At 41.7% G+C, this 26,399-nt stretch overlaps 1 protein-coding gene across 1 annotated transcript in view; it reads left to right on the top strand.

Annotated features, from left to right (window-relative positions):
• The window catches only part of LOC126095171 (uncharacterized), a 98,289-nt gene extending 82,104 nt beyond the window's left edge, over positions 1 to 16,185 (top strand). The window contains exon 7 of the mRNA XM_049909899.1: positions 14,555 to 16,185. Within this exon, the coding sequence (XP_049765856.1) occupies positions 14,555 to 16,041 (1,487 nt within the window). The 3' untranslated portion in view covers positions 16,042 to 16,185. The remainder of the gene's footprint in view (positions 1 to 14,554) is intronic.
• Positions 16,186 to 26,399: the final 10,214 nt, after the last annotated feature.

The following is a 26,399-nucleotide window of genomic DNA, read 5'->3' as shown; positions in this document are numbered from 1 at the left end:
ATCAGGGCCCACTGCAAGTACTATGACTGTTAGGTGGGAGGTGAAATGGTTCAAATGGCTCTGAGCACTATGGGACTTAACATCTGAGGACATCAGTCCCCTAGAACTTATAACTACTTAAACCTAACTAACCTAAGGACATCACACATATCTATGCCCGAGGCAGGATTCTAACCTGTGACCGTAGCGGTCGCGCGGTTCCAGACTGAAGCGCCTGGAACAGCTCGGCCGCACCGGCCGGCGCCGACTTCGTGCCAGGCCTCCCCGACGGACATCGATACCCCTCCTCAGTGTAGCATTCCGTGAAGAATGGTTGTCATTCCCCAAGCAACCTTGCAGCACCTGATTGAACGTATGCCTGCGAGAGCGGAAGCTATCATCAAGACTAAGGGTGGGCCAACACCATATTGAATTCCAGCATTACCGATGGAGGGCACCACGAACTTGTAATTCATTTTCAGCCTGGTGTCCGGATACTTTTGATCGCATTGTGTATTTGGTAATTAGTTATTTTATATGCTTTAAGTTCCTGTAACTACGCTTTATAAATTGTACGAAGTAGAGTTATTTTCCTAATTCATATGTAATCGTTACTATGGAACAGGTGGGTGGCTAGAAAATGTTTCTGGTAACAGAGATACGAAAGTGGCCAGTAGGTGAAAATGTTGACTACCCCTGGAATAATTCTTCATGGACAGCTATCAAGTAAATGGTCCACCTGTGACATTTATGTCATACAAGGAAGTGTTTCTATCTCTTCTAAGCGCACTAAAATTTTGTGTAGATAGTTTTTTTTTGTGTCCTATATACAAACGGCTTCTTCTAATTAGTGTTGTTTTGTAAATTTCTCATACATGAACTGTATATAATATATCCCATAGATTCCATTTTTACTTAATGAATAAAATTTCGATCTCTAATGTAACAGTTAATTAATAATGTTTCGACATTTCGGCCCCTAATTGAATAGTTTGTAGAACCGACGCTTGCAACTGACTGCGCAACGATCCCACTGCCGTCAGCATACATTTCGCGTAGGGACCACGGAGACAAGATATGAGAAATTAGGCCTGATACGGAGGCACATACATAGTCGTTTTTTCCTCCTTCTGTTTGCGAGTAGAACGACTAGCTGCGGTAAAGCGTCCTTACGCCTCGCACCGTACTGTGGCTTGCGGAGTAACCATGTAGATGTAGACAGCTAATTCCGCAAGACAACTTGCCAATATTTTTGATATAAATGTCATTACTCTGAACTACAGTAAATCTGAGAAATATCTGTGTGGATGTGTGTTAACAGGTGCGGATCGTTCTCAACGACTCTCATGTGACTGCATGGAGTTGAGAAAGAGGGCCTTTCCACCGAAACACTGTGTACTAGGCTGCCTCAGTAATCAGTCACGATTTATGATATACTACATTTAGCTCTGTGCAACCAGGTACTTGAAAATACATAGAAAAGCTAAAGAAACTGGTCTAGGCATGTGTATTCAATTACAGAGATATGTAAACAGGCAGAGTACGGTGCTGCGGTCGGCAACGCCTATAAAAGACAACAAGTGTCTGGCGCAGTTGTTAGAGCGGTGGTAGGTTATCAAAATTTAAGTGAGTCTGAACGTAGTGTTGTAGTCGGCGCACGAGCAACAGCACACGTCATCTCCGAGGTAGCGACGATCTGTGGATTTTCTAGTATGACCATTTCACGAGTGTGACTTGTGTGGTGTCACCGCCAGACACCACACTTGCTAGGTGGTAGCCTTTAAATCGGCCGCGGTCCGTTAGTATACGTCGGACCCGCGTGTCGCCACTATCAGTGATTGCAGACCGAGCACCGCCACACGGCAGGTCTAGTCTAGAGAGACTCCCTAGCACTCGCCCCAGTTGTACAGCCGACTTTGCTAGCGATGGTTCACTGTATACAGACGCTCTCATTTGCAGAGACGACAGTTTAGCATAGCGTTCAGCTACGTCATTTGCTACGACCTAGCAAGGCGCCATATTCAGTTACTATGTCTTCTGAACAGATAATATTGTGACTCATGTACCGTCAAGAGCGACGTTCATCATTAATGGATTAAGGTTAAGTATCAAACTAATTACGTCCGCTTTCTGAATTCTAATTCCTCGTCATGTTCCAGACCTCACGTCAGTATAGTTCTTCCCTCCTCACGCCAGCCTGCGTGAGCTAAAACGCGTGCATTTCGGCCTCCACTACTAACATGGTGTTGGCTCTTCTGCCAGCACAACAACTTGAATATCAGGAATCCGGTAAAACATCAAATCTCGGACTTCGCTGCGGCCGGAAAAAGATCCTCCAAGGACGGGACCAACGACGACTGAAAAGAACCGTTAAACGTGACGGAAGTGCAACCCTTTCGCAAATTGCTGCAAATTTCGATGCTTCACCATCAACAAGTGTCAGTGTGTGAACCATTCAGCGAATCATCATCGATATGGACTTTAGGAGCCGAAGGCCCACTCGTGTAACCTTGATGGATACACGACACAAAGCTTTACTCCTAGCCTGGGACCGTCAACAACGATATTGGACTGTTGATGAGTGTAAACATATTGCCTGGTCGGGCGAGTCTCTTTTCAAATTGTATCGAGCGGATGCACGTGTACAGGCATGGAGACAGCCTCATGAATTCAAGCTGGTGTAGGCTTTGTAATGGTGTGGGGCGTGTGCAGTTGGAGTGATATGGGACCCCTGATACGTTTAGATTCGACTCTGACAGGTGACACGTACATAAGCATCCTGTCTGATCACCTGCATCCATTCATGTCCATTGTGCATTCCGACAGACTTGGGCAATTCCAGCAGGGCACTGCGACACCCCACATAAACCGAATTGCTACACAGTGACTCCAAGAACACTTCTGAGTTTAAGCACTTCCGCTGGCCACCAAATTCCCCACGCGTGAACATTATTCAGCATTTCTGGGAAGCTGATAAGAAGAGATCTCCACCCCCTCGTACTCTTACGGATTTAGGGACAGCCCTGCAGGATTCATGGTGTCAGTTCCTTCGAGCACTACTGCAGACATTAGTCGAGTCCTCCCGCGTCGTGCTGCTGCACTTCTGCATTCACGTGGGTGTGCTACCCAATATTAGGCAGGTGCACCAGTTTATTTGGCTCTTCAGCGTAGCTTCTAACTGAAATAATATACGTATAAGCACTGCTAAAGTTGACGCACCTGACTGTATTGCTATCATAAGGGATTCCCTAATTCTTAAGTAATTCTCATAAGTGTGCGTGAATTTCAAAGTATGGGAAAATGTATACGGAAGCGGTCGCGTTAGAGAAACGTGTGGGTAACATGAACTCTAGCTCGATGGAATTAATTGCACCGATATACAAACCTTATAACCATTTAAAGCTGATTGCATTGTGAATTATCTATCGTATACTTTCATAAATAAATCGTGCTGTCTACATAGGCTAATTTCCTTTAAATTTAATAATGGATTCTATACTGAAAATAAACCTTTTCGCTCTACGATCGTGTGTCAGTTCCAAAAATAAATTTACTTAAGTAAACTTGTTACGTAAAGAAAGTTAGATCCAGCGAAAACTACTATCTTCTGTTGTATCTGTTTGATACTGTATCACGATTACGTTACAACTAAGACCACCGATGTAATTTACCACCTTTACTGGCTTTCTTCTATTTTTCTGTTGCGATGAAAAAAAAGTAACTTTTTACACTTTTGTGTATCTTCCCGTTTAAGAGAACTTTTTGTAATAAACGAATTATTCGAATAGAACATCCGAAGTATGCTTCTCATTTAGTTTCAATTAAGAATAACAGTTTTCCTCTTGACAACTAGACAGTCGTAACTTCATTAATCTCTTCATGACAACTTCATCGCAGTTATAATTATATGGAAAATGTTGATTATCTTTGCCTCCCTTAGGAAGACTTTTTCCAACTACTACACTCCTGGAAATTGAAATAAGAACACCGTGAATTCATTGTCCCAGGAAGGGGAAACTTTATTGACACATTCCTGGGGTCAGATACATCACATGATCACACTGACAGAACCACAGGCACATAGACACAGGCAACAGAGCATGCACAATGTCGGCACTAGTACAGCGTATATCCACCTTTCGCAGCAATGCAGGCTGCTATTCTCCCATGGAGACGATCGTAGAGATGCTGGATGTAGTCCTGTGGAACGGCTTGCCATGCCATTTCCACCTGGCGCCTCAGTTGGACCAGCGTTCGTGCTGGACGTGCAGACCGCGTGAGACGACGCTTCATCCAGTCCCAAACATGCTCAATGGGGGACAGATCCGGAGATCTTGCTGGCCAGGGTAGTTGACTTACACCTTCTAGAGCACGTTGGGTGGCACGGGATACATGCGGACGTGCATTGTCCTGTTGGAACAGCAAGTTCCCTTGCCGGTCTAGGAATGGTAGAATGATGGGTTCGATGACGGTTTGGATGTACCGTGCACTATTCAGTGTCCCCTCGACGATCACCAGTGGTGTACGGCCAGTGTAGGAGATCGCTCCCCACACCATGATGCCGGGTGTTGGCCCTGTGTGCCTCGGTCGTATGCAGTCCTGATTGTGGCGCTCACCTGCACGGCGCCAAACTCGCATACGACCATCATTGGCACCAAGGCAGAAGCGACTCTCATCGCTGAAGACGACACGTCTCCATTCGTCCCTCCATTCACGCCTGTCGCGACACCACTGGAGGCGGGCTGCACGATGTTGGGGCGTGAGCGGAAGACGGCCTAACGGTGTGCGGGACCGTAGCCCAGCTTCATGGAGACGGTTGCGAATGGTCCTCGCCGATACCCCAGGAGCAACAGTGTCCCTAATTTGCTGGGAAATGGCGGTGCGGTCCCCTACGGCACTGCGTAGGATCCTACGGTCTTGGCGTGCATCCGTGCGTCGCTGCGGTCCGGTCCCAGGTCGACGGGCACGTGCACCTTCCGCCGACCACTGGCGACAACATCGATGTACTGTGGAGACCTCACGCCCCACGTGTTGAGCAATTCGGCGGTACGTCCACCCGGCCTCCCGCATGCCCACTATACGCCCTCGCTCAAAGTCCGTCAACTGCACATACGGTTCACGTCCACGCTGTCGCGGCATGCTACCAGTGTTAAAGACTGCGATGGAGCTCCGTATGCCACGGCAAACTGGCTGACACTGACGGCGGCGGTGCACAAATGCTGCGCAGCTAGCGCCATTCGACGGCCAACACCGCGGTTCCTGGTGTGTCCGCTGTGCCGTGCGTGTGATCATTGCTTGTACAGCCCTCTCACAGTGTCCGGAGCAAGTATGGTGGGTCTGACACACCGGTGTCAATGTGTTCTTTTTTCCATTTCCAGGAGTGTATATACTTAACGCCTTTCCTATTTGTTTCAAATATAAGCCGTAGAACTGAAATCGGAGTAGCGTACGAGTACAAGCAAAAAATTTACAGTACCACTGACGGACAGCACTAAAAAACAAAACAAAAAAGAAGGAAAAAAGGAGCTAGGTGCCACCATCACTTTTAACCACACAATTTTACATTTGTTCAGAGTTCACACGTTCTGCAGATTTTGGCGTTAGCAGTCCCATTACAGTCCCTAGGTTGAGTGGTCACTCGACACGATCAACAACAATACGTGAGCGCTATGTGGTACATTCAGTGTTCGTGGTCTATATCTAAAAAACGCTAGGGCGTATTATCGCTAAAGGGACAAGCGAATATTCCTTGGATATACACTAGGATCTATCACAATAAAGTAACACTCTTGGGTTACTACGTTCAAGACCCAAAACACGAATTCTCCATCAACAAAACAGCCACAACAACAGGCCCCTCCAACCATCACGGGATTTTGACGATCTAACGCGCCAATCAGACAAAATTTGGCACGATATCCCTCAGGAGCAGTCCAACAACTCTAACAGTCAGTGCAGTGCCAAGACGAATAAATGCTTACATAAGGACCAAAGATTGTTATTGATTTGCTCAATTTGTGAAGCTATTGCTCTTGAATAAATAGCCCAATTTTCCTGATCTTTACATGTATATCACATCTACTGATTTCTGTCCCATTCGGATAATTCCTTCGTGGTGCGTGGTTTTTTTTTTCTCATACGTGTAATCGTTTAATGTATTGATGCAGTTGCCTTATATGGCTTTTAAAAATTATTTTGGCAATCCAGAATCAGTCAAAGTCCATGTGTTGATAGTTCCTTGGACTCAGAAATCCCTTCTACTGCATTTCCAACGTCATATCAAAGTTCATCTTCTGCAGCAGGTCACTTCCAGTTCATATAGGACTTACCCGATACATTAACTTACGACCTGTTTTTCTCGATACTTGCAACCGCACCGAGGTATAGTTCACCGTAGTTGATAAATAATCATCCCTATTAACAATTTTTAGATCACACACCTTTGTTTCTTTAGCCAACCTGGTCTATAGCGAGTTGCTGACGACACAATAGTGACTCTGGTTTCGTCATCGAGTACCATTTTTAAACCGGCATCGCTAAGGTATAATTCATCGTAGTTGACAAATAATCACCCCTATTGACATTTGTTTAGATCATGCACTTTTGTATCTGTGCCAGCCTGATCGACTTCCAGTCCCTGATGACACAATACTGACTTTGGTTTCGTCACCTAGTACTATTTTAAAATCGACATCGCTATGTGGTGTCACTTCTGGGTTGTTAATTGCTCTGACCTCTTTTCAAATGGTTCAAATGGCTCCGAGCACTATGGGACTTAACATCTGAGGTCATCAGTCCCCTAGAATTTAGAACTACTTAAAACTAACTAACCTAAGGACACCACACACATCCATGCCCGAGGCAAGATTCGAACCTGCGACCGTAGCGGTAGTGCGGTTCCAGACTGAAGCGCCTAGAACCGCTCTGATCTCTTTCGCCAGTTTCATTTGTTACTTCTGTTTCTGCCGTCTCTCTTGATGGTCATTTATTTTCTCAGTCGAAATTTTCCGGCTTTAATTGAGAGTTTTGTCTTCCTGCCACGATCCCTTGCCGTAGAAGTAATTACCTCAATTCTCAGGTTACCTTCCATTCGGAAAGTGGATGCACTCAGCGACTGTATGTGACTTATAAAGTCTCTCTCATTCATACACACACACACGGTATAAACATCGTAAATAGAAGTTAGTCTCGAACATATACTTCGTTAGGTTGGCAACAAATAGGTAAACATACCAAAGAAGATGAAACACGTAATGGAGTTGCAATATTTACGTTGTGAAAAACAGTGTGCGACGAAATAGTTGTATCGAGTGGCAAAAGAACAATAGTCCACCACAAACTAGAGCGAGAAACACTTTGAACAGTGTGTGGAAGGCGAGAACACAAAAATGTGATTATATGGCAGTGATAAAAGTGGTAGTGCGACCTTCAGACCAGATGTGAGGAAACGCAGATCAGCAAATCGTAATTACATTTTTTACAAAAAAATCACGTAGTGAACTGTTTAATAATGTATCTAAAACTTACAAAACTGTGTCGTCGTAGATCCCACTGAAGACGCCTTAGAACAGGAGAAGGCGAAACGCGTATGGGGTAAATAAAGTAACTAGCAGCAGGAAAAGGCAGTTTTATTTACAAAATAAGTATTTATATGCTTTCTACGCAGGATGTACACACAAACAAACTTGTTAAATGTTTCAAAGCTTTACGGTCCTTCAGAGTAGTCACCAGAATTGTGTGTAACCAGTTGTCAGTGATGTGGAACTTGTAGGATAGTTTTAGCAGCGCCAGTTGTGTTGATAGATCGAGAGGAGCGGTCTATTTCCCGAATCTCTGTAACAGATCTGAAACGATTGCCAAGTAGTGCTTCCTTCATGTTAGGAATCAAGTTGAAATCACAAGGGCTTAAGTCCTGGGACTGTGGTGGATTGCAGGCTGTTTTTCAAAAATGAACAGCTTAGACAAAGAAGCGCCTACACTTTCTGCACAGATCCGCCCATCATTTTGCAGGAGAATGTCCGGTCTCGTGTGGCACAGCTTGCGACTGATTTGGTCGATTGAAGGGGCTTGATTCCTGAGATGAAGGAACCTCTTTATGGCATTCGTTTCAGAACTTTCACAGAGATTCGTCAGGAAGTAGACCGCTCCACTCGGTGTATCAACACATCTGGCGCTGCTGCATGTGCCCTACGACTTCCACATTGCTGGCAACGGGTTATACACAGGGACAGGAAAACTTCGAAACATGTGTCTGCTTTGTGTATGTTGTAAATAAATATTTGCCTCTATTAAAGTTCCAACCCTCGTAGTTCTTAAGAATGGACCTCAAATCATATATCGATAGGAAATGCGAAATGGCTGACAGCTTCAGTGTGGTGTAAAAACGCAAGCTCATCTTGTACTGAGGACACTGTAGGGCGACCATACTTTTTCGTGTGCAGCGCTTTTACGAATAATTTATAATTTAACCTGTGCCCTATTAGACCACTCTGTTCATTTACAACTCCCTATGGGATTCTGGAGTAACAGAACTCTACCATTTAGTGAAGAAGATGTATGAGACAGGCGAAATACCCTCAGACTTCACGAAGAATATAATAATTCCAATCCCAAAGAAAGCAGGTGTTGACAGATGTGAAAATTACCGAACTATCAGTTTAATAAGCCACAGCTGCTAAATAATAACACGAATTCTTTACAGATGAATGGAAAGACTGGTAGAAGTCGACCTTGGGGAAGATCAGTTTGGATTCCGTGGAAATGTTGGAACACTTGAGGCAATACTGACCATACGACTGATCTTAGAAAATAGATTAGGAAAAGGCAAACCTACGTTTCTAGCATTTGTAGACTTACAGAAAGCTTTTGACAATGTTGACTGGAATACTCTCTTCCAAATCTGAATATGTCAGGGGTCAAATACATTGAGCGAAAGGCTATTTACAATTTGTACAGAAACCAGATGGCAGTTAAAAGGGTCGAGGGGCATGAAAGGGAAGCAGTGGTTGGGAAGGGAGTGAGACAGGGTTGTAGCCTATCCCCGACTTTATTCAATCTGTATATTGAGCAAGCAGTAAAGGAAACAAAAGAAAAATTCGGAGTAGGAATTAAAATCCATGGAGAAGAAATAAAAACATTGAGGTTGGCCGATGACATTGTAATTCTGTCAGAGACAGCAAAGGACCTGGAAGAGCAGTTGAACTGAACAGTGTCTTGAAAGGAGGATATAGGATGAACATCAACAAAAGCAAAACGAGGATAATGGAATGTAGTCAAATTAAATCGCGTGATGCTGAGGGAATTACATTAGGAAATGAGACACTTAAAGGAGTAAATGAGTTTTGCTGTTTGGGGAGCAGAATAACTGATGATGGTCGAAATAGGGAGAATATAAAATGTGACTGGCAATGGCAAGGAAAGCGTTTCTGAAGAAGAGAAATTTGTTAACATCGAGTATAGATTTGTCAGGAAGCCTTTTCTGAAAATATTTGTATTTAGTGTAGCCATGTATGGAAGTGAAACGTGGAGGATAAATAGTTTAGACAATAAGAGAATAGAAGCTTTCAAAATGTGGTGCTACAGAAGAATGCTGAAGGTTCGATGGGTAGATCACATAACCAATGTGGAGGTACTGAATAGAATTGGAGAGAAGAGGAGATTGTGACACAACATGACTAGAAGAAGGGATCGGTTGGTAGGACATATTCTGAGACATCAAGGGATGACCAATTCAGTATTGGAGGGAAGCGTGGAGGGTAAAAATCGTAGAGGGAGACCAAGAGATGAATACACCAAACAGATTCAGAAGGATGTAGGTTGCGGTTGGTACTGGGAGATGAAGAAGCTTGCACAGGATAGAGTAGCATGGAGAGCTGCATCAAACCAGTCTCTGGACTGAAGACCACCACAACAACAACAACACGTGATTTCGACAGCCCTTATCAGTTCAAAAGTTTCTGCAAGCTTTTCTGTGATAGTATTTGAATATGAACGTGTACCAATTGTGCTTGTAATTTTCTTATCAGGTACAGTTTTTGAGGCCATTTACGTAACAAAGGATGTTGCTTATTACTACAAAACATGAATAATTAATTATGATTTATTCCAAACATTAAATGACATGTTAACAAATATTAATATTGAAAGAGTACGAATTAATAAGTCCTGTAAAGTTTAGAAGAGGACTGCAGCGTAATTAGAATTGATTGTTGAAACTAGCATTTGCAGCTGTGAAGAATGGAGCAAAAATGGTGGTACAAAATTATAGCTCATAGTATGTGGACGATTAGTTTCCTTCTTTCTAGTGATTACTTAATTTACCTTCATTATTTTAAGCATATTGAGGCTTTAGTTTACATTTATACACCCACACCGTAATTAAAATTAATTTAAAAATGGTCGCCATTTCACTGTCAGCATATAAAGTTTCAGGATAGTAACAAAATACGACAAACAACAACTTCAACCTAAGTGAAATGACAATTAAATCGAAACCCTTAGCTGCCGACGGGTGTTGTTGATATACATCAATGAGGAGAGCTGAAAATGTGTGGCCCGACCAGCATTCGAACCCGGGATCTCCTGCTTACATGGCAGACGCTCTGTCCATCTGAGCCACCGAGGGCACAGGGGAAAGTGCGACTGCAGGGACTTATCCCTTGCACGCTTCCTGTGAGACCCACAGTCCCAATAGTTCACAACCTACATTCGTAGTGTTCCTAATAGGTATTTGCCCATTCACTCATTACTCGCGCCAGCCTAAGCTGACGAGTCAAGTAAGAGTTCGGGCAAAGTGTGCGCATTCGCACAGAAGGAGGTCAATGGCCAGGTAGCCTTTAACTGTATAAAGATGGTATCTGTTCCCGAAAGAATAGATACCACTGGATGGGCAAATATCTACGAGGGTCACTCCAAAAGAAATGCACACTATTTTTGTAAAAATACAGTTATCATTCTGCATGTGTGAAAGTTTTACAGTGTGTAGATACATCCTTCCCTCTTGTTTTCAAACTTGGTTCAACCTGTTCCCGTGAGTGGCGCCGTCACAGCATGTCTTCAAGATGGCTGCTACACTTGACGTTCGTCAGAAGCGACGTACTGCCATAGAACTCCTGTGCTGTGAAAACGAGACAGTGGGAAACATCCACAAAAGGTTGAAAAAGATGTATGGAGATGCTGCTGTCGATCGCAGTACAGTTAGTCGGTGGGCAAGCAGGTTAGGTGATGAAAGCCGGCACGACAACATTGAGCATTGTCCTCGCAGCGGCAGTCCTCGTACTGTACACACTCCAGACAATGTGCAGAGAGTTAATGAATTGGTGACTGCTGACAGACGCATCACAGTGAACGAATTGTCACGCTACGTTGGGATAAGGGAAGGAAGTGTTTGCACAATACTGAAAGTGTTGCCGTTAAAAAAGATTTGTGCCACGTGGGTTCCCAGGATGTCTCACAAAGAAACAAGAAAAACGCTATTCAGCGAACTCTTGGAACAGTACGAGAGTGGTGGAGATGAATTTCTTGGAAGAATTGTGATAGGTGATGAAAAATGGCTCCCTCATTTTTCACCAGAGACCAAGAGGCAATCATTGGAGTGGCATGATGTAAATTCACCCAAGAAAAATAAATTTAAAACCACACCTTCTTCTAGAAAGTTTTGGCTACGATGTTTTTCGATTCCGAAGGACTGTTGCTTATGGACGTCATGCAAAGAGGAACCACCATAAATTCTTATGCATGTGACGACACAGCAGAAACTTCAAGCTCGACTGAGTCGTGTTCGACCACATCTGCAAAAGCAGTATGTTTTGCTGTTACACGACAATGCACGGCCACATATCAGTCAAAAAACGCGAAGCGAAATGTAGTGTGAGGAGGGCTATGCGAGAGGCGTTCAATGAATTCGAAAGTAAAGTTCTATGTACTGACTTGGCAGAAAATCCTAAGAAATTTTGGTCTTATGTCAAAGCGGTAGGTGGATCAAAACAAAATGTACAGACACTCTGTGACCAAAATGGTACTGAAACAGAGGATGACAAACTAAAGGCCGAAATACTAAATGTCTTTTTCCAAAGTTGTTTCACAGAGGAAGATTGCACTGTAGTTCCTTCTCTAGATTGTCGCACAGATGACAGAATGGTAGATATCGAAATAGACGACAGAGGGATAGAGAAACAATTAAAATCGCTCAAAAGAGGAAAGGCCTCTGGACCTGATGGGATACCAGTTCAATTTTACACAGAGTACGCGAAGGAACTTGCCCCCCTTCTTGCAGCGGTGTACCGTAGGTCTCTAGAAGAGCGTAGCGTTCCAAAGGATTGGAAAAGGGCACAGGTCATCCCCGTTTTCAAGAAGGGACGTCGAACAGATGTGCAGAACTATAGACCTATATCTCTAACGTCGATCAGTTGCAGAATTTTGGAACACGTATTGTGTTCGAGTATGATGACTTTTCTGGAGACTAGAAATCTACTCTGTAGGAATCAGCATGGGTTTCGAAAAAGACGGTCATGTGAAACCCAGCTCGCGCTATTCGTCCACGAGACTCAGAGGGCCATAGACACGGGTTCACAGGTAGATGCCGTGTTTCTTGACTTCCGCAAGGCGTTCGATACAGTTCCCCACAGTCGTTTAATGAACAAAGTAAGAGCATATGGACTATCAGACCAATTGTGTGATTGGATTGAGGAGTTCCTAGATAACAGGACGCAGCATGTTATTCTCAATGGAGAGAAGTCTTCCGAAGTAAGAGTGATTTCAGGTGTGCCGCAGGGGAGTGTCATAGGACCGTTGCTATTCACAATATACATAAATGACCTGGTGGATGACATCGGAAGTTCACTGAGGCTTTTTGCAGATGATGCTGTGGTGTACCGAGAGGTTGTAACAATGGAAAATTGTACTGAAATTCAGGAGGATCTGCAGCGAATTGACGCATGGTGCAGGGAATGGCAACTGAATCTCAATGTAGAAAAGTGTAATGTGCTGCGAATATACAGAAAGATAGATCCTTTATCATTTAGCTACAAAATAGCAGGTCAGCAACTGGAAGCAGTTAATACCATAAATTATCTGGGAGTACGCATTAGGAGTGATTTAAAATGGAATGATCATATAATGTTGATCATCGGTAAAGCAGACGCCAGACTGAGATTCATTGGAAGAATCCTAAGGAAATGCAATCCGAAAACAAAGGAAGTAGGTTACAGTACGCTTGTTCGCCCACTGCTTGAATACTGCTCAGCAGTGTGGGATCCGTACGAGATAGGGTTGATAGAAGAGATAGAGAAGATCCAACGGAGAGCAGCGCGCTTCGTTACAGGATCATTTAGTAATCGCGAAAGCGTTACGGAGATGATAGATAAACTCCAGTGGAAGACTCTGCAGGAGAGACGCTCAGTAGCTCGGTACGGGCTTTTATTGAAGTTTCGAGAACATACCTTCACCGAAGAGTCAAGCAGTATATTGCTCCCTCCTACGTATATCTCGCGAAGAGACCATGAGGATAAAATCAGAGAGATTAGAGCCCACACAGAGGCATACCGACAATCCTTCTTTCCACGAACAATACGAGACTGGAATAGAAGGGAGAACCGATTGAGGTACTGAAGGTACCCTCCGCCACACACCGTCAGGTGGCTTGCGGAGTATGGATGTAGATGTAGATGTAGAAGCGATCACAAACCTCGGATGGACAACACTGAAACACCCGCCCTACAGTCCTGACCTGGCTCCATGTGACTATCATCTCTTTGGGAAACTGAAAGACTCTCTTCGTTGAACAAAGTTTGAAGATGATGACTCCCTTGTGCACGCTGTCAAACAGTGGCTCCAACAGGTTGGTCCAGAATTTTACCGTGTGGGTATATAGGCGCTGGTTCCAAGATGACGTAAGTCAGTTGAGAGGGATGTAAATTATGTAGAGAAATGAAAATATTGTTCCTAAAGAACGTATCTACACACTGAAACTTTCAGACATGTAGAATAAAAGATGGATTTAAAAAAAAGCAGTGTGCATTTCTTTTGGAGTGACCCTCATATTAGGAACACTACGAATGTAGGTTGTGGACAGTTGGGAATATGGGTCTCACGGGAAGCGTGCAAGGGATACGTCCCTGCATTCGCACTATCCTCTGTGCTCCTCGGTGGCTCAAACGGATAGAGCATCTGCAATGTAAGCAGGACATCCTGGGTTTGACTCCTGGTTGGAGCACATATCTTCTGGTGTCCCCATTGATGTATATCACCAACACCTATCGACAGCTAAGGGTTTCGATGTAATTATCATTTTATACTAGAGAAGCTGCACAGTTATCAGTGGTAAATGTTCTTTCGGGAACAGATACCAGCTTCATATAATCAACGTAAGTGTCTGAGAATACTGAAGAACACTTATTCAGTTCACACCAGCTGGCAGTGTAAGAATGACGTGCTTTGTTGAGATACTCATATATGGGATTGTTTGGTAGCGACATGCATAATACGATAACCGTTTACGGTTGAAAGTTGCCCGCATTTTTGGCACATTCAGCGTACGACGACAACCACCACCCAACTGGTGTCATTGATCTTGCAGGCGAGGAGTGGCAGCTGGAGGACAAAAGCAACGCTGCGCTGTCCGTGGACACTGGCTGCATGCAGCTGTTGGCCAACGCCCTGGACCACCCCACGTGCCCACTGGAAGACCTGCCTCCGGAAACCATTAAGCGGCGCGAGCAGTGCCGTGTGCAGCTGTGGCATGACCTGTCGCAGGGGTCGCCCCACATACCCGTCACCAGCTACCTGGCCTACACGCAGAGGGCCAACGTCAACCTCTGCCTCTTCGCCTGGATGACTGTCAACTCGGTCAGCATTTGCCAGGATGTCCCCTTTAGTATGATTCAGTCTGTGCGCGATGCCCGCTGCGTTTTCGGTGGTCCTGACGACCAACCCTGTCCGCAACTCAACGCAACCGACGCCGTCTGCTCTGTTTGCAGAGCTATTCTCCTGCTGAAGTGTCGCGATTTTGCTTCCACAACTTATGTCGAGGCATGTAGCGCCCTCATGGACCACCGTGGATTTTACTCACCATATTGTACGTATAATATACGGAACAAAGACAAGCCGACAAACAGAATACTGAGCTACAAAGACAGTCTAAACAGTGGCACCTTGAAGTACAGGGATTTTAAAATCGAGGGCTTAGAACCTTTAGAAATAACATTTGTAGCAGTGAATATTCTCTTCCGACTTTTGACTGCCGCAGTGTACGTGTACCTTCCCAATTTACGTAACTTGCCCGGAAAGATATTCTTGTCCTTTCAGATAACAGGTATGGTCCAGATCTTGTTTTCTGAGGTCTTGTATCGTATGGCAGGTGTACCTGACTTATCTACGACGGTGCAGATCGATAGCGCACTAACTCTTCTGAACTGTATCTGGCTCAACTCATTCTGCTACCAAATGTACGCATGCGTTCGTCACCTCAGGCTTCCTAGCGACCTAGATCGTGCTGAAGCGAGGAAGGTATTCCGCCGTCAGCTGTTGTGTTCGCTAATACCCTGGAGCGTAGTACTGGTGGCAACCATTGCTTTGGAAAGAACGAGCGAATATTACCTGTTGCACAGTCGGGTAATATTCATCGTGGGAATTTCCCTGTCAGTAACTTACAATATGGTTTGCCTTGGACTGGTGGGATACATGTACCGACGTACTCGGAATTCCATGCGGCAGCTCAAAATTTATAGTAAAGAGGCGTTTGGCTCAAAGACACTAATTCTTTACATGTCAGCTAAGACTGTCACTTTAAGTGGCATAGGCACGATTGTTAGAATTGGCTTCCACCAGGCACAAGGCATAGCGCAGTACGTGTACTATGTCCATATAGCTACGATGGTACAGGGTCCACTGCTTTTCGTTTTATTCGTTTGCAACGATGCAACTCTCCCTTTGCTCAGGGAGAGACTACTAGCACGGTGGAACCCCGATGTCATCGGTCCAGGGCAAGAATTGTGTTCATCGGCCGAGAGAAATTTGGCAAAGAGAGAAAATGTACAGGCTGCGGCTGCGGAATCCACATTGTAATCTCCACGGGTGTTTTTTTTTCCAAGGATTGTCTTCGTTGTGCTAAACCCTGTCATAAGTTATCAATGTAGAAGCTAGCTGGTTTGACAAAATTACTGTGATTCATGTAAAACTGCTTCCCTATTTTCTAATATGATCTTCATTTCTGCAATGACATTAAATAATTAATAAATAAAATTAAATCTATATGAAAATAAGATGCAAGTCTCTATTTCTTCTACCCAACAGGTGAAAGATTTAGACCTATATACCTTATTAACGTGCACTTCACAAATTAATGCAGCCACACGACCTGGCATGGACTCAACAAGTCGTTTGAAGTCCCCGCAGGAATACTGAGCCATACCACCATAGGTCTGCCGATGACATTGTAATATTGTTGGAGAGAGCAAAGGACCTGAAGAGCAGTTGAACTGAACAGTGTCTTGAAAGGAGGATATAAGATGAACATCAACAAAAGCAAATTGCGGATAATGGAATGTAGTTGAATTAAATTAGGTGATGATGAGGGAATTACATTAGGAAATGAGACACTTAAAGGAGTACATGAGTTTTGCTATTTGGGAAGCAAAATAACCGCTGATGATGGTCGACGTTGAGAGAATATAAAATGTAGACTGGCAATGACAAGGAATGCGTTTCTGAAGAAAAGAAGTTTCTTAACATCAAGTACAGTTTTAAGTGTGAGGAAGTCTTTTCTGGTAGTATTTGTATGGAGTGCAGCCATTAAAATGAAACATGGATGATAAATCGTTTAGACAAGAAGAGAATAGAAGCTTTCCAAATGTGGTGCTATAGAAGAATGTTGAAGATCAAAGGGGTGGATCACGTAACTAATGAGGAAGTGCTGAACGGAATTGGGGAGAGGAATTTGTGGCACAACTTGACTAGATGAAAGGATCGGTAGGTAGGACATGCTCTGAGGCATCAAGGGATCACCAGTTAGTATTGGACGGCAGCGTGTAGGGAGACCAAGAGATGAATACACTAAGCAGATTCATAGGGATGATGGTTGCACAGAATAGAGTAGCTCGGAGAGCTGAATCAAGCCAGTTTCTGGACTGAAGACCAAAACAACAACAACTGTCTCTATAGCAGTCCATATTTGCGAGAGTACTACCGCTGCAGGATTTTGTGCACGCACTGACGTTTCAATTATGTCCAACAAATGTTCAATGGGATTCGTGTCGGGCGATCTAGGTGGCCAAATCATAGGCTCGAATTGTCCAAAATGTTCTTCAAACCAATCGCGAACAGTTGTGGCCCAGTGACATTGTGCATCATTGTTTGGGGACATGAGGTCCAAGTACGATTGTAAGTGTTCTCCAAGTAGCCGAACATGACCATTTGCAGCTAATGATGGGTTCAGTTGGACTAGAGGACCCAGTTCATTCCATGCAAACATAGCCCACACCATTTTGGGGGCACCACCAGCTTGTCTAATGCCTTGTTGACAACGTGTGTTCATGGGTTCGTGCGAATTGCGCCACATTGTAATCCCACCATCAGCTCTTACCAACTGAAATTGGGACTCATCTGGCCAGGCCACAGTTTTCTAGTAGCCTAGGAATTAATCTGACCAGGCCACAGTTTTCTAGTCGCCTAGGATCCAACCGATATACCCAAAAGCCCAGGAGAAGCGTGCTTTTACCAAAGGCACGTGGGTTGGCCGTCTGCTGCCATAGCCCATTAACACTTTTAGCCACGCTATCGTAACTGGTCTATTCGTCGCAGATCTCACATTGATTTCTGAGGTTATGTCACGCAGCCCTGGTTGTGTGTTAGTAGTGACAACTCTACGCAATCACCGCTGCTCTAGCTCGTTAAGAGAAGACATTTGGCTTTCAGAGTCTGTTAATAACCGTCACGCGCCCTAATCACGTCGGAAACGATACGAATCGCCTTAGTACACATGATAGCTCCGCCAGTACCCTGTCCTTTTATACCTCGTGAACGCTGTACTACAGCCAAATGTATATGTGCATATTTCTACCGCATGACGTTTGTCACCTTAGTGTAAGTAAGTCTTTTTTTAATTTAATTTACTGATGTTATCCGAAAGGAGCAATGGTCTTGCCGCAGTGGATACACTGGTTCCCGTGAGACCACCGAAGTTAAGCGCTGTTGGGCGTGGACGGCAATTGGATGGGTGACCATCTGGCCACCATGCGCTGTTGCCATTTTTCGGGGTGCACTCAGCCTCGTGATGCCAATTGAGGGGCTACTGGACCGAATAGTAGCGGCTTCGGTCAGCAATACCATCATAACGACCGGGAGAGCGGTGTGCTGACCCCACGCCCCTCCTATCCGCATCCTCCTTGGCGGATGACACGGCGGTCGGATGGTCCCGGTAGGCCACCCGTGGTCTGAAGGGGGAGTTTTTTTTCTTTTTATCTGAAAGGGGTGCATTTTACACATATCTGAAGACGTTGTACCTGTGGATGTTTTTCATTTTAAATGCTGAGTCCAGAGAAATTAATATCATTGCAAAATGAGAGGTACAGGGAAGCGGAGACAATTAGTCAGTAGTGTGTTGAAGAAAGTGTAAAAGCTTGACTTGCTTGAGCTGGTTAGTGGTTCGATTCGAAAAGCAGGCGCAGTTAGTCCCTTCCTCTCCCATTTAAAAATAAATTGTGTGAAACCTTTTAGGTTTTTATGTTGTGTACGACATTCCAGCAACTTGGCAAGCGCCATTCTTATCTTTTGAAGAATGAAGATATGTCGGAAATATTAAAGAAAGAAAAATCTGCTGCTAATTTTAAGGCAGTGCTTGAAATAACCTAGGAACAACCTTAAGATAAGAATGACAAACGGGAATTTTAAATAAAACGGAAACTACGTTGATAATTTTAAGTCTTTGTTTGAGATACGATAACTTGATGGAAAAACTGTCTGCTATAATTCAGTTTAAAGTGGTATATCGAATATATAGCACCCTTGCATCAAAACGTTTTTCTAAGAAAGAGAGGGATACTTAACTTGCACACTCAACACACACTTGATCGTACACACTGACACATCACAGAGACTGTTGGGGTTATTATGACAGAAGATGCCGCCAATTTTGGATGTGGAGAATGGCGTTGGGTGGGCCATTGAATGATGTGCAGGAGATGATAAGTCAGTAGCATGCAAAGACCATGCTAAACCGAATCGTATGACAGTCCGTCAGCCAACGACTAAAGGTTACGAGAGTAATCCCAAAAGTAAGGTCTCCTATTTTTTACATAGACCTGTTTATTTCTACAATGGTTTACATCTGTTTACGGCTTGAACATTTAGCTATTTTTCGACATAGTCACCATTTCTGTCGATGCTTTTTTGTAGACGCTGTTCAGAAAGTTATGGACCTCTTCTTTCACCTCGTCGTCGGAGCTGAATCTCTGGGACCACATTTAATGCTGAAAGGTACTGTGAGACTCTGAAAAAAACTCAAACGGGGAATTCAGAACCGGAGAAGAGGAATGTTCAGCAAGGGTGTACACATTCTCCATGACTACGCCCTCCCACACACCCTATAGTCTTGACTTGGCGCCCAGTGACTATCACCTGTTCCCTAGGTTAAACGACTATTTGGCCGGAAAGCCATTCAACTCCGACGACAAGGTGAAAGAACAGGTTCATAACTTTCTGAATAGGATGGCGGCGAGCTGGTATGACATGGGCATACAAAAACTGCCACAGCATCTACAAAAATGCATCGACAGGAATGGTGATTATGTCTAAAAATAGCTAAATGGTCAAGCTGTAAGCAGATGTCATTCCTCGATCTGTCGGGAAGAAAACAATCATTGAGCTCAGAGCATACATAAAAAAGTCACCACCTGTAAGAGAATGTCAAGCGATAGCAGAGTACCATAGTACTCGCTGGGTATGTCAACAAAATGTGTTCTTAGTAACAAAATAATTCATATCACAACACCACACATAGGTGACGCATGTATCATCTATATTTTGATAACCATAGAAATCAAACTACACAGCTAAAAAGAAAAAAAATTATTACTTACACATAAACATACAAAATTATAGCATTATCATTTCAATACACCCAATTCTTATACAGCTGGTAAATGGAGGAACGCAATTTGACATGTGCGACTGCTGGTTGGTACAGCTTTTATAAAAATTCAGATCACTGTGAAAATAAGTACCAGGAAAATAATCAAGGTCTGGAAAATATCTATCATCACCTTTCATTTCAAATCATGAATTAAACACTCGAAATTTCAGTAAACTATCTCATATTCAACGAAGAAGCAAACTTGGTCCGAGCAATTTACCCAATACTGCAGTCATTAAAACAATGAAAACCTTCACTTGTCTTCTATCTACATGTTGGTATTTTTAAGTGGTGGCTCACAGTGGGTGATCATTTATCTAAGTGGCAGAGGAAGGAACCTTTACAATTTATACATTTTCTCAGTGCTCCAGCTTCTGCCTTTTCCCTGTCTTCAAACACAATACTGATCACTAATACTCTCGCTAGCCTCGCTTCATCTCAACTAATTCATGTGCCTTACAACTTCAAAACAATCAATTCATAGTGCAGCTCCTAACATTTTGAAAGTAAAATAATGTTTCCACTCATACTGGGTTACATCTCATCATGATCAGTATTAGGTAATGTATTTTGTTTAACATTATTAGGCTATCAGTGTCTTTTCTTTTACTGATCTCAATTAACCAAATATGGGCCTACTTTCACCCATCATCAAATCACAATCACTCATTTAATGGCTCAGTGCTCTTCTTCTAGCAGCTGGAAAATCGCAATATCCTCATAACCATCGTCAATGACTTCATTTCATTGTCTTCCATACAAACAAGTCCTCAGGTAACTTCATGCTCCCTCACATCAAACAACCCCATACTATTCGAAGAAGGATGTTATTTCCACCACTAGTTTCGGGACTGCCCGTTGTCAAGTGCATCTAAAAATACAACACACCATACTAAGGTAAGAGAGCTACATGAACGTACTACAACGACATCAGATGTAGTGTTAAGCAAACACAGTAGTTAGCTAAGTTACAAGCACGGATACGTCATCATTGCTACATCAAAAATCGCATGCTATGCATATTTGTGCACAGCACCGTCGTCAGTGGTCATCTCAAATATAGAGTACCTGACATGAAATTTATTTCGAGTCAACAGCGTTAGTGCGTTATTAAAATGTCACATATGGGCAAAACACCAAAGAAATAAGAAGAATGCCTTACTAATCAGAATAAATTTAAATGTTGGTCAACCTTTCCTTTGACAAGTCCCCCACTTCATCTATTACAACCATAAGAAGAAAATAACTCTGTAACAGGAGTCACCTGGAGGGAAACAAAGTATCAGAGAGCTCACTTGTAAACAGTTTACAAGTAATTAGACACTACAGCCTGGAGAATTGAATTATGATGAGTAAACATAAGAACTTCACGGGATCTGTGTGAGATATCATTGGTTCCATGATATTCATTAACATGAATCACCCATTATAGTTCATAGCCAATCTTCATATCATTTAACCATTTAACCAAGCACTGACAGTTGAATGGCTGTGGCAAAGTTGTTCAACAGCTCAAGCAACCACCAATAGCCGGTACTGAAATCGCCAAAAAACATGAGATAGCAGTAGTAGGAAATTCAAAAATACTTAGTGGAATTATGGGAAATTCAATAAAACTGCAATATGGCACGGCAGGTAATTAAAAAACACAAAGTGGCGAGACGGGAATTTCAAAAAATTGCAATATGCAGAACTAGCTCAGTTGTGCTGATGGGAAATTACAAGAAAATCTAAGGCGGAGAAAACAACAACTTCTCTGCCAGTCATTATGTTCAAAATATACAAACGATCTGAATTTTGCACCCTGTTCAAAAGTGCCCAAACGATAAGACTTATTTACTGAAAACGTGTAAAGGGTGTTACTTAATAGTAAGTATTTCGACATCCAAATTATGTATCTAAAATGTGTAAATTTCATCTGTATTATGTACAATGGGACCATGCTGAAAATTTATTGGAACAGCTTTAATGCAATGCTCAGAAGTATCCAAACAAGTTGAATTTTGTCCCATGATCAAAAGCATTCGATTAATTATCAGAAAGAATGTAAAGATATTGACAATACATCTTCATCTTGGCGCTAGTGATCTAACTTTAAGGTTACTCACCATCTGTCAACAAACTTAGTTCAGTCTGTTGTACCACACTTGATGTAAGGCGTTATGGAGCCCTCAAATTGAATATATTCATATCAAATTGTACCTATTATTTATCAAAATTGCGTAAGCACACACGAGCATGCACACACACACACACACACACACACACACACACACACACACACACTTACACACACACATGCACACAGTTTTTATGTCAAGTGATACAATTTTCATTCCACATCTAAAATGTATGTCAAAATATATGACAGCAACACACACACACACACACACAGTGAATGCATCAGTCAGGTCTCACAATGTTTTTTTCCACATCTAAAATACATAAAGGGCGTAACTTCCAGTAATTCCACATCTAACACATATGTGAAGAATCCATCAGCAACACAATATTTATGTCACAGACACAATGTGTAACTTTTATGTCTAAAATATCTCTGAAAACATGTAGTCTCCAACTCACATAATTTCGACCTGTACATGTATGTATAACTCTACAAAACACATGTGCTCTACTTAAATAAGATGCTAAGCAAGCTGCTGACTTTTCGTCTTATGCCTAAATGGCACTATGCACAGAAATAAACATGACCAAGAATAATTTTAGCAGTAAAGAAGATAAAAACACACACTGTGCCTATGTCAAGAGTCAAAATGATATTTTCACATTTAAAATGTCCATCAAAAATGTTAAGAGTGTAACTAACAGTATTTGCATGCCTAAAATATGTATCAAATACTACACCAATAACGCACACAGTATTTATGCCAAGTTTGCAATCTGTTTGTCATGTTAGTATGTTAAGTGTTCCAGTGATCAATTTCACAGTCACTGTTACGATGCATAATGTGTCAAGTGCATAAGAAATGCACACAAGAAAGAAGTTTCTTTCCTTTAAGCTTAAAATATTTATTACCTAGCTCATTCCCATAAATGGAACAAAGAGCGCATATTATACCTATAGATTTATTTATTCCAGTTCAAGAATTCATCTATGGTATAGGAGGAGTGGTCAAAGAGACAAGATTCCAATTTATTTTTGAAACTTATCGAAAAGTTTTACAGCAGCATATTTTTACCTTTCTCTGTGTCAAAGGTAGATTAATTAGAGGACAGTGTAAATCTTTCTTTCTTATGGTATTGTAATCATGAATGTCACTGTTGTTTTGAAACTGGTCCGAGTTGTTGAGAACAAATTTCATTACTGATTAAATGTACTGTGAGGCTATTGTAAGAATTCCTAATCTTTTAAACAGATGCCTAGAAGATGTGGAACTATGAGCCCCATATATTATTCAATGCAATTTCTACTGAGCAGTCAATACTTTTTGCCTACATGTTGAGTTGCTCCAAAATATTATTCCATATGACATCACAGAGTGAAAGTATGCAAAAAATGTTAGCTTACTAATTAGCAATTATTCTGATTGCAAAAGTTGCTGAACCTAGTCGTTTTAGGAGACCCAAAATATGAATTTTCCATTTAAGGCTCTCATCTATACGTACACCAAAAAACTTAGTATGCTCTACCCTGGCCACTGACTTCTGTTGATATATTATATTTATTGAAGAAACTGTACTCCTTGCAAAAGAAAATTGGATGTGCCATCTTTTTCGATGTTCAGATCAAGCCTATTCACAGAAAACCAATTAATAACTTTTCCAAAGACATTATTTGTATCATTTCCTTTTGCAGTTTCTTTTACTGGATTCATAATGATGCATGAATCATCAGCAAACAATGACAGTTTAGTTTCTTGTTTCAGATAAGAAGGGAGGTCATTCACGTATATCAAGAACAGATGGGGACCTATGATCGAACTGTGTGGCACATCTAATATAATTTCACTCCAGTTAGATGAAGTGGGAAACTTCCTTAAATCACTTAAGCCATATAAAGAAACGTTTTGGTTCCTGCTCTTTGGATATGACTTAAAACACTCATTTGCTGTTCCATTTATACCATAGAATTGTAATTTCTGTAATGTAATCTCATGGTTGGCAAAATCAAAATATTTGGATAAGTCACAGAAAATTGCTATTGGTGACATTTTATTATTTAAAGACTCTACTATGTGGGCAGTGAAATTGTACGTTTCTGTCTCAGTAGAACAGCATTTTTTAAATCCGAACTGTGATTTACTAAGTATCCCATTTCTGTTGAGATGGCTAACCACTCTTGAGTACATTACTTTCTGAACAATTTTTGAAAATGCTGTAAGAAGGGATACTGAAAATGATAACAAACTTATTTTCAACATTTGACCCATCAACTAACATCTTCAATTTACCATTAAATTGAACTAGAACATTTTTAGGACTATTATTAATCCCATCAATGTTTTGACTTACACCATCATGGATTAATATTATTTGAAATAAACTAAACTTAACCTTACATAATGAATTTAAAACATTACTGGGACCAAAATCATTTAATGGAACAACTTTTATCTTTATCTCAATTTTTATTATAATACTATTTAATAATTTTATAGGATTATCCCCTTACATCTTTACTAGAACAAGACATTTAGCATTAACATTTGCAATCGCTCTACCTATATGATTAAGATTCATATTATTTGGATGAATTAATCATACCAATCACATATTTACACACCTTGTTCCACAAGGAACACCACCTGCATTAATATCATTTACAGTATTAATTGAAACAATTAGAAATGTCATTCGACCAGGTACACTAGCAGTACGGCTAGCAGCAAATATAATTGTTTAGTTACTGACATCTGTGGTGTCCCATTTTTTGTAGAGAGGCTTGAGTTACTCTCTAAAATATTTGACCCGGTATGTAAAATGTGCTGGCATTTCGATCATTGACTTACTTGAGACTATATTTTACTGCATGTACATTGATCGAACTATCGTCACCTGATGTTCTTAGAAGTTTTTCAGTAATGTTTCACCTCACCAAGTACTATTTTATGGGGGAAGAAGAAAACATATCATGTTCTACTCTAGAAAAACATACTAACCAGATAATATAGGTTCTTTAATTACGTTCTGATCTTGAACACAATAGTGCTTAGGTACCACATGTGATCTATACACCGATGCCACATTTTCAAACTCTTTATAACAATAACCCACACTAAAAGAACTGTTTTGATGAAATGTTTAATGTATTGTGGCACTTTGAGTACATAGTTTCATAATATGCAAGGATAACTTCATAATACATGAAACATAATTGTAAACACAATACAACATGGCCAAAGACAATAATGGAACAAGCTTCCTCACAGATAGGGACGTTGGATATCTTGAAAATGTTATCTTGGCACCAAAATAGAATTATTTATCAAAATACATAAAGATAAGTACAAAACACATACAGTTTGTGTATTGTAGTACATAGGTATAATTACAGAGTTCTTGTTACAAATCACACTTCTGTCTTTACACCAAAATGAGATTACTTATCAGAAATTAGTTATCAAAATATACAAAGATTTCGAATGTAAAACACGCATGGCACACATTCACTACTGCTGTAAGTTACTGTTCTGTAGCACTAAAAATCCATATGGCAAGAATAGTGGCACTGTTAATCTCAATAAGGGCTTAAGTAGCACTTGAACATATCCATGAGCTAGTTTGATCTTCATACCACACATTAAAGAAACCAAAGTTGTCTGTATTATTCATCAAAATATGTAATGATTTGTTCTATAACACTGCAAAATACATGTAGCACTATTGTTAATCTAACTTATACTTACACTTATCAACAGGAAAAGGTTTATCTTTGTGCCGGAGTAAACAATGTTATTCTCAGGTCTAAACCGTATGCATTATTGGTCAAAAACTCGTCTTAGGATGCCTATAACTGATGCCATAGTCACCTAAACTTTATAGTGACCATATCTTGGGGTACTGACATTACCTTGCAGTACACATTGTTTCATCTTCTGCTGATAATGCAGTGTAGACTACATGTACGTCGCCATGTAACAGCAAAATTCTAAAAAAGTGCTCCATACATCGAAATGTTACGGCCAAACCATAACAAATCATCTCATACGTCACCATGTCCCAGAAAAATTGTAACAAATTGCTCCATACATCACCATATTACAACAAAATCGTAAGAAGTTACCGCATGCATCACCATTTTAAAGCAAAATACGAGGGCTGGAACATAAATAGT

This window comes from Schistocerca cancellata, chromosome 8 (genome assembly GCF_023864275.1).
Source record: "Schistocerca cancellata isolate TAMUIC-IGC-003103 chromosome 8, iqSchCanc2.1, whole genome shotgun sequence".
Taxonomy (NCBI): Eukaryota; Metazoa; Arthropoda; class Insecta; order Orthoptera; family Acrididae; genus Schistocerca; species Schistocerca cancellata.
The sequence above is the reverse complement of the archived record's forward strand: the minus strand, read 5'-3'. Positions and strand labels throughout refer to the sequence as shown.